Raw genomic sequence first — 14,080 nt, forward strand, 5'->3', positions numbered from 1 at the left:
TGCTGTGCTGTGCAGCACTGGGGTCCTGTCCTGTGCTTTTACAGGATCCTGCCTGTCTCTCAGCTCCCTTCCTCCCCCATAGCTCTTGGGAATTAAACCCCATTCCTTGTCCTGTTTTATCAAAAGGACCAGGGTGGCAGCAGCAGGATTCCTGCCCTGTCCACCTTTGTGCCCATGGGATGCTTCCCCCAGAATAAGGTGTAGTTACTTACCCCTTCCATGTCATTGCTGGAGTTGTAGGGTCTGGGACATCTCACCCTCTCCAGGGAGAATCATTTCACAGGAGAACCACTGCTGAAGCCCAGGTCAGGGCTGTTTTTTCACCAGGCTCTTGAGAGAGAACTCCTGACCCTTGTGCTGGTATTTTCAGGTAGTTCAGCTGTTCCAGGCAGGTCCTGCTTCATTTTGCTACCTCTGAAGACAGTCCCCTGCTACCTGTTCAGAGTAACCCTTCACTGAGGCACTTCGGCTTTCCTACAGGGCGCCAGTGCTGTTGGAAGCCCAGACAAGACTTGGGAGTAGTAAAAAATAATAATTTCCATGTATCATTATTTTTTTATATCTCTGTGGCAGATACCACAGTGTACACACAAGTAATAATTCCTATTCACATCCCATCTTTGGATGGTGTCAGCCACTTGTAGCTTTGAAACCACGGTGCTCCTGGTGTTACAGCAAGTCTTTGTCATTTCCAGGGGCCTGCCACATGGAATGTCCCCTTCCAGAATTAACAAGGAAACCCACAGATAATTCACAGAAAGCTCTGAATATCCAGATGTTGCAGAAGCCAGTGAGCTGAACCCCAAGCAACAGCCCAGGCTGCACATTGGTGCCTCTTTAGGAAGTGAGCTCTGCTCCTTGGCCACATCCCTCTTCTAATTCCCATACACAGACTGGCACACGTGGAGTTATTAAAACTGGTCAAATCTGTAATGAAGCATCGAGATGAGAAGCTGTAGTGGCTTGGTGAGAAACACTGTCCCACCTGACACAGATCACCAGGATGTGCACAAATGTAAGGTCACGTTATACCACACTGGTTTGGCTTTTTTACCCAACATGAAGATTGAATTTGTCTTAGGAAATGCTCATTAGAAAAATAATTATCCAAGAATGAATTAGCTCTGTTCCTGTAACAAATTGCCCCTAAAATATCTGAGTTCCTCATTACTAAAACTGTGGAAGGTGAAGAAATGCATCTTTGTTGTATTGTCCCCAGCTGTAACATTCCAGCCCCTTTGTGTTTCCATTGGGATGTGCTCTAGCACTTTCTGTATCACCACCTCCAGTGACTGATCCTGAATCCCTATGACTTGGGTTTGCCCTTCAGGGCACCGCTGGGCACCATCACGCTGTATTCCAGGTCGGGAGCAGTCTTGGAAAACGTGGCTATGGAAACCATGTCTTCCCCAACATCCACCTGAGACCTGCGCCTGCAAACCAGCAGCTTCTTGAGGGCGTGCTGGAAGTCCCTGTTGAGGAAGGCGTAGAGCAGGGGGTTGATGGTGGAGTTGCAGTAGCCCAGCCAGGTGATGATCTTGAAGGTGCCGAGCAGCACGGTGCTGGCGGAGTCGGTGCCTCTGGCCGCCAGCCAGACGTTCAGCACGAAGTAGGGCAGCCAGCAGAGCACAAACACCGAGATGATGATGCTGATGGTCCTGGTGGCCTTGTTCTCCAGCTGCAGCTGCTTCTGCCGCTTGCTGTTGGGGTGGTAGTGGATCTGCAGCGTCTGCGCCATGATGCGCGTGGCCTTGAGGCGGGAGGCGCGGTAGATGAAGAAGTACATGCTGCACATGACCACGAAGGGGAGGAAGAACGCCAGGGCTGAAGCCACGATGGCAAAAACCCAGTTGGTGACAAAGATGCATTCTGTGCCCCCGTCAAAGTCCACGCCAGGGATCTCATTCCAGCCTTGCATGACGGGAAGGAAGGAAATGAGGGAGGAATAGACCCAGACCGTGCAGGTCATCACGATGCATCTGCAGAAGGAAAGAGATGCGGAGGGGAGAGAGGGTCTGAGTAATTCTGAGCTGAGAACATCCAGTAGGATTCAATCCCCATGGTAACCTGTGTGGGATAGCGCTGCTGAGCAGTCCAGCAGGGCGTGGAGAAGGGAAAAAGCTGGAGTGTAGCAAGTCCAGACGTGCATATCTAACAATTGGGTAATTGCTCTGTAGTTGACAGGATTGGGGTCAGCTTAAGGAGTGCTCAAAGCTGGCTGAGAAATGATGAGAAAGCTTTTACACAAGATGTTTGTTAGTATTTTAAACAGCATATAGATTTTTTTGCTTTCAGCTTTAGTATCTGGCCATTATCTCACCCTCTGGGGCCTGATGGGGATAGAGCTAATGGACACACCAGATGACAGAATCTGCAAGGGGGGCCACACAGTCCCCTCCTCTCTTTGTCTGTGATCCACAAATCACACACAGCAAGAGTGATAGTGGGAAAAATATATCTAGAAGAGCCTGAACCCACCCTGTAAAGCACCCCACTTGCTGCAGTGTCCTCTCTGCCCACCCCCAGATGACTTTCCCCACCCTGCAGTCCTCATTTCAGCTTTTCACATGAAACTGGCATGGGAGTTCAGAAACTCTCCCCATTTTCCCTGAATATCACTTCAGAAAAGATGGTGAGTTTAAGAGAGGGAAGACCACTGCTACACGCGTCCTTCTGGGTCTCCTTTCACCTAGTCCTTAGAAGTATTTCAAAGTCCTTCCCTATCTCTGAAATTGTTTAAGGCCAAGGCTTGAGCAACCTGGTCTAGTGGAAAGTGTCCCTGCGCACAGCAGGGGGATGGAACAAGATCATCTTTCAGGTCCCTTCCAACCCAAGCCTTTCTGTGATTGTGATTCTGTGAAATGTCTGAAATGACAGCACAGGGAAAAACCTGTAGGTCCAACTCAGCCCATATCACTGGTTTCTACCCCTTTTGCAACCCTTCCTTAGCTCAAAAAATATTCTCCCAGGAGCACCATCCAACCCCCTGAGCTGCATCCTCCTTGTTCTCTCCTGCACCACACTAGGCGTTTTCTGCAGTTTTAAATGGTGAGAGCTCCTTTTGCCACATCACTCTGCTTCTGGGCAGCACCTACCAACAGCTCCTTCAGCCTCAGATCAACACAGCCCAAGTGACACCCTGCAGGGACCCAAAACGAGGAGCAGCTGCACTCACCTGCCCCGGGACATCCTTCTGGAGTAGTGGTAGGGGGTGACCACGGAGCAGTACCTGTCCAGGCTGATGAAGCACAGCGTGACAATGGATGCGGTGCAGAACATGACATCGAAGGAGATCCAGACCTTGCAGAACAGCTTCCCAAACAGCCACATCCCTGTCACCTCGTAGATGATGCTGGGAGAGGAAACAGGTGGCAATCAGAGCTGGAAGGGCTGTTTGTGGAGGTGTGTTAAGGCCAGGCTGGGTGAGTCTTGGAACTTCAGAGTCCCTGGGAGTTTTGAACTTTCTGTGCTTTCTGGCACTGACCCTCACAAAAACACTGCTTTTGACCTGAGGCCTTGGAGAAGGTTCCCAAATTTGAGTGATGGAGTTGGAATTGCTGGTGTGTAGTTTGAATAGAAGTGTGTGATTTCACATGGTGAAGGGTTTGGAATGTGGGGTTTTAGAATATAGTCACAGGTATAGGACAAGATGGAGGTTCTTGGGCAGTGGCTCTTATTCCTTCTTCTTCTTAGTTTTAGGTGGAACTTTTAAAATTGGTTAGAAGGTGCAGGTCACCACAGTGCAGGTCACAGGTGTTTGGTTATTGGGTAAAAAGTGTAAATAATACAATGTTAGTTTTAATTGGATAGTTAAGCCTTAAAAGACCTTGTAACTAACTAGATACAGCTCCATTTTCTCTCTTCTAGCTTGTTAGCTAGAGGTGCTGAAGAACTCTCTGTATTTTTGATAAGAATTAATAAACAACCAAGTCTGAACAAGAAAATCCATCTCTCGAGTTTTAATTGTGATTCTGAGTGAAGGCAGAAGAAAAAAGAGGCCAGCCACTGCTATGTGATGCCACTAATAAGATGTGCAGCTATCAGGGGATGCTCTGAGCAGCCTGGTCCAGGTGAAGGTGTTCCTGCCCAGGGCTGGAACAAGAGGATCTCTAAGGCTCCTTCCAACCCAAACCATTCTGTGACTGTATGAATGTGCTGAGGTAATGCTGTGTTTCATCCCACAGGCACTAAGGAATGGGCATGCAGCTCAGCAGGGATTCATCCTCAAAACACAACCCAAGAAAGGAGCACCCCACAGCTGAAGCATGACTGAACAGGAGCAAACCTATGCTTCTTGCACAAAGCTCCCCAAATTTACATCTGCACAGCTTTGTTTATCACAGCATTTTCCCAGTGCCTGACACAGCACAGTCTTTTATGATTTCTCCCCGGGTCCTATGGCATGGGACATCTCCAAGAGAAACTCACCTCACATCCAATTGAATGCTTCAAAACTAGAAAGAATTTCCACTCTTGGTTAAAAAAATATAAAACAACGATATCCTAGGAGGAAGCCTATGCAGCTTGTACATTATGTGGCTCATAAATGCCTCAACAAGGTAAACACACCAGCAAAAAGCAGATATAGTACTAAAAATATTTCTAACAAAGTCAAGAGGGGCTTGTGAGAAGTGAGCAGTAAAGGAAGGAGCATATGGCAGCTGTAGGAAGGCTGATGCCTGTTTCTATAGCATTCACTGAGATGCCATTTGCTTCTCCTCTCTTCAGCTTTCTGCAACTCCCAAGGTGCTGCTGCAATCACCATTTTGAGTGGATTTGATGAGTAACTCCCTAGTCCTGCAGAGCTTTAATTATCCTGTAACTTCCCAGCTTGCTGGTTAAATACAGTGAGATCAGAGCTGCTGAGCTGCAGGTGTCCAGCAAGGGAGAAAGATTCAACCTGATGTCAGAAAACAATGCCTGATCTACACCTCACCAGCACCAGCTCCCTAAATTGACTTGTGAAGGCTGTTCAGAGCACAGCACCTGCTGTAGGTGGGTGCAGTGTTGCTGAAGGGTCCCAGCCCTCTGAAGCTCTTTGTTATGTGGGATTCCATGCAAAAATCCAAGCAAATTACAGCAGAGCCTGTCCCTGCACCATGGACAGCATGGAGGATCCCACAGCACACACATGGGAAGGTTTCATGGCTCTTTTACAGAGGGGAAATGAGGCACTGGAATTGGAACACGGGCTCAGAACTGGACTTGGTGCTGTTTTGCCAATCCTCCTTATCCCCAGAGATGCTTCAGAGCCTGTGGTGTGCTCTGGCCTCCCAGAAGGGGATGTGCTGCTCTTGGGTCCCCCTTGCACACAGATCCCAGGTGAGCAGGTGCCCAGTTCTCACCTGCACACCTCTGGTGGGATACACCTGACCTGCAGATGGGGCAATGGGTACCTGACCCCTCTTCTCTGAGGTACAAAGCCTCTGCAGCTTGGAAAGGATGCTGGATAAGAGGGAGTAGTACAAGCCAAGAAAACCACACAATGAAGTCACCCCTGCCTTGCCCTTTTGCTTGCAGAGGGAAAGAATAGCTGGAAATGTTTCCAGCCTGGAAATGACAGACTGGCTGGAGTACTCAATGAGCTGAGCTAAGCTCAGCTGAACCACTCCTGCAAACCAGCCAAGCCAGGAACAAAACAAAAGTCTTACCCTTATGAAATTAAGACACCAAGTGACAAATTTGTTTTTTCCCTTCTGCCACATTTTCCTGAGCCAAACTGCCTCCTAAGATTATTTCTTTTCCTTCCCTTTGGCACATAACAACCTGCCAACTGAGGGGCAAGCTGAAATCTGAAAGAGCAGCATAGATGTGAAGCCAAAGCAGTGGGAAAGTGTGAAACAGCAGCCACTGTGTTGGCAGGGCTGGACAAGGCTGATGAGCCAGCAGGGTCCATTCCCCAGCACGTGGCCCACCAGGAGCTGGAGCTCTTCCCACCAGGACACTCAGGAGAGCACAAACCACCAACCACACTCTGACCTTTGCTCCCCTTTGTAGTTTTTAAGTAAGGCATCACTAAAAGTAAATTCAAAATAGATAGGAGGAAGAATTTTTAAGGTGAGGTTGCCCAGAGAAGCTGTGGCTGCCCCATCCCTGGAAGTGTTCAAAGCCAGGTTGGATGGGGCTCTGACCAAGCTGGTCCATTGCCTGTGTCCCTGCTCAGTGCAGGGCTTGGACTGGATGACCCCCAAAGCTCCCTGCCAACCCAAACCAGTCTATGGTTCTATGATAATTTCAGAACCTGAACTTAAAATTCATCAAGCACAGAATTTAAGCTAGCAGCAATATTTTTTAAAATAAAATCATTGACTGCTTTTTTTCACCTGATGCCATGAACTTTTAACTCAGTTTGCAATTGCTTGTTGGAACAATACTTTGCAGAGCCAAATTCAAAAGAGTGGACAGCCCCATGAGAAATGAGCACAGAACATGAAAAGAGCTCAGCATCCTCATATTGCCCCATGAGCTGAAAATAGGGTGCAGTTCCCTGATTTACACAAACTTATGGCTGCTTTGAAGGACAAGACAGCCAGGATCACAAGCCAGCTGCTCTCTGGTTTTGTTTCACTGTTTTAGCCAGGTGCTGAAGCTCCCATAAATACAAACCTCCTGCAGGGACACCTGCCCTCTGAAGTGCCTCTTCCTCCATGAAATATAGGGAAAGCCTAAATGACTCTGTGTACACTGAATAAATTCCTTACATTCCATACACAGGGCTAGTCCTGGAAGAGGGGTCTCAATGACTGCAGCTCCACCTGCAGAGCTGGAAATCAAGTTCAGACCAGCAGCCAAGGTCCCTGTGTGGCCAACAGGAAAATCACCCTGGGGAAATGTGTCTCCATGAACTATAAGGGGATCCAAACCACAGAACCACCAGCCATGGCCCAGCCCTTTGGAGAGCCCAGCAGGTGAATCCCAGCCCAGGGACACTCCTCACCTGAAGGGCATCACCAGGCAGGCCACCAGGAAATCTGCCGTGGCCAGGGACATGATGAACATGTAGGTGACCGTGCGCAGCCTCCTCTCCACCACGGGGCACAGGAACACCACGGTGTTTCCCAGCAGGGTGGCCAGGTCGATGAGGGTGAGGACCAGCCCAGTCAGCACCTCCTGGAGCCCAACCCCTCCCCTTGCAAAGGAGGAGGCAGCAGAGGAGAAATTAGAGAGCCAGGTTTCGTTCCTGTCCATCAGCATCTTCCCACTGCGGAAATCTGGATGAGATAAAAGGGGAGAACCAGAATTACTGTAATGACGATTTGTAGGTGTGTGAAAGGGAGGATGGAAATGATATTTGCACTTCATTTGCTCCAGGAAAAATCCACACACCCTGCTGTGCCTGTCCCGTGGTTAGCAGGCCATTAGAAGTGTCTGAAATCCTGAGGGTGAGGATAAATGTGCAGCATTGACTGCAGTCCTTCATGGCAATTAAAAGCCCTCCTGTGAATGAAAATGCATCATCAGATGAAGCATGGGACCAGAAAAAAAAAAAATAGAAATGTACTGAGAGCAGAGAGGGGAAAAGAAAACAAATGAAATAAAAAATTAAAGCAGCTGGGCTAAATCCCACTGAAGAGCATGCCAAATCCACATAATGTGGGGGCTGGAACTAGATGATCTTTAAGGTGCTTTTCAACCTAAGCCATTCTGTGGTTCTGTATTCTCATTATCATTTCTGCCACCCCCAGACCAGCTGGGGCTGCTTCCATAACCCCTCTGTTCAGTCCGTGCTGGGCGTCCTGGTGCTTTTTCTGACTGAAGGTTAGAGGTTTTTTATTACCACAGTGGGCAGCTCCAGCCTGCAGGGAGAATGGCCAAGCAGGGCTGCCAGCAGCTACTCAGGGAGCAGAATTGTGGGATCACAGAATAATTTGGGTTGGAAGATCACCAGATTGAGGTGTCTCAGGTGCAGCCCTGACCCAGACTCGTGTTCCCTCTGTGCCCAGATGGGAGGTGATGCTCCCAACCCCTTAACTGGGGATTTTTCCATTGAGGAAATCCACATGCTTGTGTCCACAGCTCAGTCCCCAGACTTTGACCAAGTGGTGTCACAGGTAGGTGGGAAGCTGGGAATGATGCCCTGCAAAATCTCCAGCAATTCAAAGCTCACTGGTGCAGCTGAGGGAACACAAAGCTTGTGGGGGAAAGAGAATTATACAAATATTTCCCTATGACAAATTGTTACGTTTAAATATCATCACTTCTCCAGTGACTGGGATCTGCTTCAAACACACCCTCAGGTCAGTCCCACATCCCCAGGGCATCCTGCTGAGTGCAGTGTGATGATGGGCCTGGACAACTCCCCTACAGCCCAACTTGCCTCATCTCACAGGGGTCAAACTTTGGCTGAGGAGGAGTGTAAGAACAAGGCAGCAAAATGTTCCAAACAGCTCTCTGTCCTTTCTGCAGCCTATGATTAAGATTACCTCTTAAGATGGTTTCAATGATTTCTGAATCATTAAATTGTCCTGCTTCCCCTCTGGCGCAGCAAACTTTTAGCATCCATGGCCTCCTACAGCAACAACTTCCACAGCTCAGCCCTGTGCCCTGCAGTGAAACCCCTTTTTTTGCTTGTTCTGAGCCTGTCACCAGCCAGATTCATTCAGTGCCTCTGGTCCTTGCCTTGGAAGAGCATCACAGAACCCATCCCCATCCACTCCCTCAGTGCCACTGCTGGGCTCTTCAACCTCTGCCCACCCTTCCTGCTCTTCTGAGCCCCTGAGAAGGATTAAAACTCCAAACTATTCCCAAGAGGTAAATGTTCTGTGGATTTTCCTAAGGGCATGATCTCTGTTCTGTCCTGCTCCTCTTCCACCACCATCCCTGACATGATTTGCTGATTTGAGCTTTCCACTGAGCTCTGGCCATCCAAAGGTCTTGTTCCAGAGCTCAGAGTCCACTGCTTTAGATGGGAAAATAGCATGAAATTAGGAAATTAAGTTCTCTCCATCTTTTTGAAACCCCATCACTCCACAGTTGAATTCTTTCCTCCACTGTAATGCTCAATGAATCTCATAAAAACTTCTTTCCACTTCATTAAGTCAGACATTATCCTCCATGCCCTGGTTAAACTTTCTTCTGCCTGTAAATATCACTGTTTCATGATGCACCATTTTCCCAGCTGAAGAATTCTAGAATCCCACATATCCCAACCCCTATCCCTGTGAGAGCATCACTGATCTCTGTAGCTCACCATGCCCTTACCCCTCCTCTGTCACCTCTCAGACAAGTGCTTTTTCACACAGGGAGCTTCCTTCTTAACCCAGGACTATTACATTTCCTTAAAACCCCCCACCATGAGGGACTATATTGAAAACCTTTCAGAATTCCAAGCAGCCTACACCACCAAGGTGTTTCTTTTCCATCTGCTGACTCCTTCCAAGCATTTCTATACAACTGTGAAGCTGGGTTGCATTTTCTGAAAGCAATAGTGACCTTGTCCTTGGATGTAATCGTGTATTCATGCACCTACTCATCCTTCAAAATCCTCAGCTCCTTCCCATGACTTCTCTTTATTTGCTGGATTTAGTGGTTTCATTCCTTTCAAGTTAAAAATAAAAAATGGAAAACAAAATTAAGAGAAGACTCAAGCTGTCTAGGAAAATAAAAATAAAGAAGGAAAGCTCTTCCTCAGTGGAGCTGGGTGTCACTGAGGCCTGAAGCTCTCCTGCTCCTCCAGCACTGAGAACAAGAAGGATTTTGGGACATCATCTCATGCAGCCCCCTGGGCCAGCACTGCTAAAGGTCTGCAGAGTGTCTTAATTATCTCAGTCCTAATGAAAATGTTCCTGGGACAACATTCCACATCCTGGTAACACCCCATAAATATAAAATATAAAAATACAATCTCCAGCTCCCCCATCATTGACAGAAAGGAGGATAATCTGTGTCATTCTTCCTAACAGCTCCATGGAGGATGTCATCAGACTGGATGAGTTCCTGTGGAACAGGTGGATTTCAATGCAGCCACATTTCCTGGCAGAAAGAATTGTTCAGGCTGTTCTCCTCCAGGGTGTTCACACAGACAGCTCAGGGACACAGAGAGTGGCACATGGGAGCCAGGCTCCAGAACCCACCTCTGCAAGGGCCATTCCCTGCTCCTCAGCCATCTCCCAAACCTGCTGGTGTCCTCACACCTCTGGTACCTCTACAAGGTCTGGGAGCTGCCCTTTGACCCCACCTTGAGCTGACCCCTGACCAGTTTAAACACCTGAGTACCACCCAGTGAGCCCCAGGTTGTGCCAGGAGAGCATTCAGGATTAGCATAGTCTGGCATGAACAGCAAAAAATCAGGTTTGATGAAAAATCAATTTTTTTTTAGAAAAATTTTTAAAAGGTTGAATTGTAAAGTTTAAAACACCTGGTCTTCAGATTTTTTAAAAAAATTAATGTCAAACTTTTGTTCATGGGTAGATGAGAATGATAAGTGAGAATTCTGTATTGATTAATTATTTGGGGTTTTTTAGATGCAACATTGAGACAAGAAGGTTTTGAAGTCACACCTTCCTGCAAAGAATGACTGTTCCCACACAGTCATTAAGTTTGTATCAGCATTAGAATGACTCTAATTAAAGCAGATCATTACTCACTCTGCTCTATGAGCACACACCACTCTCAAACTCTGAGCAGAACTAGGACACAGTTATTAGAATTCCTCTTTGCAAGTTCTCTGTGCTCCTCAAGTACCATCTCAGCCACCAGCCTGGGTTGAAAGGTCTTCTCAAATGAAAAACCCACAGCAGGCTCCTTATGCAGGATACATCCAGGAGCATGACCGTGCACAAAAACAGCAGGCAGATGTGCCCACACTCACTAAACACTAGGGAAACACACTTGTCTTTTTTTTATTTTTCTTTTTATCAGCAAAAGGCTGAAAGGAAATAAGGCTGTCTTTATTTGACATCCATTACTCCAGCAATAAAAACAAGGGATGATGGATTATTGAAACTTCAGGTTTGAACCTTGAACTCTAATTCAGGGTACAGACAAAAGGATCCTGCTGTTCCTGATCCCTTTCAAGGCTCCCCAGGCAGAATCCCTGGAAGCTCATCCACAGTCCCTGTCACAGCCAAGGTGGATGTCTGGATCCCTTTTCCTCTGACTGAGAAACCAACCCTTATCCAAATGTGCTAAATTAAGTTAACTAAGAAGTGCTGCTCTCAAACCACCTGGAGAATAGTTAACACAGGAAAACAGGGGATACCATCTTACCCTCTCTGTGGAAATTATTGGGACAAAGCAGGACATGCCATCTTTCCCAGGGATGCACTTCTTCAGCTTAAAATATTGGAACTTCTAAATACTCCTGTGAGCTGCAGCAGCCCATGTGCTTACACTGCTCAGATAGCCCAGAGTCTTTCTACAACATCAGTCTTTCCTGCAAGAGCCCTCTTAAACCAGAGGGATAAATGCCCAGTTGTACCATGAAGTGGGATATTCCCAGATTTCCTGGGGATCTCAGATGCCTTAGGGTTTGCACTATTCTTTTTTGGATATTATAGTTTTACTCCCTTTCAAAAATCTGATGGGTTGGATTCTGCTCTGAGGCTGCCTGAGCAAAGCAACTCCATGTATGTTCCCTTTAATATCCAGTAAGTTGGAACTGATTTATTCAGCAGACAAATCTCAACCTAAAGGTTCACTTCATCAGGCATAGTTTGATGGCAAGGAAGGGGGGAAAAAAACTCTGCAATTTCAAGGCTGACTGCACTTTAAAATCTTAGAGGAATTATGAAAACTGGAAATACGTTACTGGGAATTCATTTTGCCGCCAGACTCTGCTGAATCAGGTATAATCCAGCACGGAACAACACCTGTCCCAGGACCTCACACACCTTTCCCTTCTCCTCCCCATGAGGAAACTGCAGCAGCTCAGTGATTGCTGAACAGGGTGAGCAGTTTGTTGAACTGTGGGTGGTGATGAAGGAGGGGGAGAATGCCCGGGGATGCTTCCACCAGCACAGCATCCGAGGAGGTCCTGCAGAGAGTGAGCCTTGCACTGACCTTCCACCTCTCTCTATGCAACTTTCCAGTTGCAAGGACAGCATTTCCCAGGGCGCGACTTCTTTCCATCCCCAAACCAGCACTGAGCAGCTCCTACAGCCCCTCTGAGAGTGCCGGGGCTGGGAGCACGGTGAGACACAATATCTTACCTTGGGAACTGAAGGCAGGAGCAGCTCGGCAGTGTTCTGAGCCCGGAGCTGCTCTCCCAGCTGCAGGGTACCGGGGGGTACCGGGGGGTACCGGGGGTGCGGATCCCTCCCCTCGGAGATGCTCCCAGCCTGGCTGCCTGCAGCTGATGGGTCCTGCCCCGAAGCAGGAGACGGAATCCACATCCACAGCCGGCACAGCCGGTTGGGATCAGCCCCAGGCAGCTCCTCGCAGCCACAGAAGGTGTCCAGCAGCCGCTGCCTGCTCGGGGAGAGAGGAGAAACCCGAGCGACATCTCAGCGTGAAACTCGAGGTGAAGTTAAACCCGCGCTGCCAGCACTGGGCTCACTGGCGTTAGGAACTGAGCCGGGGAGACAAAACCCAAATCCTGGGAAGGCAAACCCCTCACCCTCTGGGGAACAAAACTCCCAACCCCTGCAGTGCAAAAAACCACAAACCCTGTGGCGCAAAACCATCAAACCCTGTGGCGCAAAACCTTCAGACCCTGGGATGCAAAACTCTCAAATCCTGGGGCGCAAAACCCTCAAATCCTGGGGCGCAAAAACGCACCAAACCCTTGAGTACAAAGACACTACCCGGGGTTCAAATCCACAGCCCCGGGGTGCCAAATCCACCCTTCCTGCGGTCAAAGCCGCCAAACCTCTGGGGACAAAAGCGCCAACCCCCGAGGGCAGCAAAAGCCCAGCCCGGGGTCGGGCAAAGCGCCGAGGATGCTGCGGAGCGCATCTGCATCAGCCCGGGGAGGGACTGCGGGTCCTGCCCGCCGAGAGGGGGAAAAAGAGGGGGACAAACCCCTCCCGAGGGGGAGACAGGGTTTGAAGGGGGTGTCCTTCGGGCAGAGGGTTCAGGACGTGCCTCGGGGGAGTCTGCGATAGAGGGGATCCCACCCGGGGCGGGGAGCAGCAGTGGGAGCCGTGCCCGGGGATGGGGATGGGGATGGGGATGGGGATGGGGATGGGGATGGGGATGGGGATGGGGATGGGGATGGGGATGGGGATGGGGATGGGGATGGGGATGGGGATGGGGATGGGGATTCCTCCGGCAACACTTACCGAGGCAGGCGGAGGAGCCGCCCCCTCTCTCCTCCGCCTCGCTCCAGCCGGGAAACCTTTCCTTCCTTCCTTCTTTCCTTCCTCCCTTCCCTGCGGGATGCAGGGCTCCGCGTGCAGACGATGCTCTCTTTCCTTCTGCTTTCAAACCAGCCCTTCCCACTCCCCTCGGCAGCTACAGGCACACGGCCACCTGGTGCATGAAAACAGCAATAAAAAACAAGAGGCGTTCCGTGGGTTTGGCTCCCCTGCTGCCAAACAGGGGGTTTTGTCCATAAAACGATCCGGAAAATCCCGGCTGGAAGAGGAGGGAGGTTGGTGCGATGTCACCTGCCCAGCCCCTCTGTGCCCTGTCCCCGGGTCTGGGCGGGCTGGCAGGGCTGGGGTGGTGGTGCTGGATTTTGGAAAGCGGGCAGTGGGTTCTTTAGGCGTGTGGGTGGGACAGCCTGGCTGAATGGGTGCCTGGAAAGCAGAAATCCCAATCCCAGCTGCAGCTCAGGGTGTGACCGGCACCTCTCGGGTGCCGCTCAGCCGGCGGGAAATGAGCACGGCAAGAAAAGGGGGAAAAAAAAAAATCTGGTTCTTTGAGTGCTTAGGTGAATGTCACACACAAGTATGTGCATGTGTAACCCTCAGCCACAGCTCCTGTCCTAAAACAACCCCCAAATCACCCGCAAAGGCATCAGCTCTACACACTAAATTGCTGCCATCACCATGTGGGTCTCCTTTCTCCTTTGTTTTCTGAAGATTGTTACAAAGGTTTTGACCCACGGCTTCACCCACCACCAAAAATGACGCTGGAGAATTTTTTCAATGAGTGTGGAGAGGAAATCTCTTGGTCAGGGTCGATGGAAAGCAAAGAA

At 49.3% G+C, this 14,080-nt stretch overlaps 1 protein-coding gene across 1 annotated transcript; it reads right to left on the bottom strand.

Moving 5' to 3' along the window:
- Positions 1-212: 212 nt before the first annotated feature.
- LOC306802195 (histamine H2 receptor-like) lies at positions 213-13,390 on the bottom strand. Its single transcript, XM_079306070.1, has 4 exons — positions 13,221-13,390; positions 6,938-7,211; positions 3,176-3,352; positions 213-1,979 (listed from the first exon to the last, which is right to left on the bottom strand). Exons 2-4 carry the CDS (start codon positions 7,192-7,194, stop codon positions 1,307-1,309), a joined length of 1,107 nt encoding a protein of 368 aa, XP_079162196.1. The 5' UTR covers positions 7,195-7,211; positions 13,221-13,390; the 3' UTR covers positions 213-1,306.
- Between the last annotated feature and the right edge of the window lie 690 nt (positions 13,391-14,080).

Source organism: Erithacus rubecula, assembly GCF_903797595.1.
Source record: "Erithacus rubecula genome assembly, chromosome: 5".
In the NCBI taxonomy this organism is placed as follows: domain Eukaryota; kingdom Metazoa; phylum Chordata; class Aves; order Passeriformes; family Muscicapidae; genus Erithacus; species Erithacus rubecula.

Bases quoted from the DNA above. Each gene is read 5' to 3' on its own strand.
- LOC306802195 (XM_079306070.1), bottom strand. From the start codon at position 7,194: ATGCTGATGGACAGGAACGAAACCTGGCTCTCTAATTTCTCCTCTGCT. The intron at 3,353-6,937 runs GTGAGGAGTGTC...TTCCTCTCCCAG, and splicing joins TGCCTGGTGATGCCCTTCAG to CATCATCTACGAGGTGACAG. The intron at 1,980-3,175 runs GTGAGTGCAGCT...TTCCTTCTGCAG, and splicing joins AGAAGGATGTCCCGGGGCAG to ATGCATCGTGATGACCTGCA.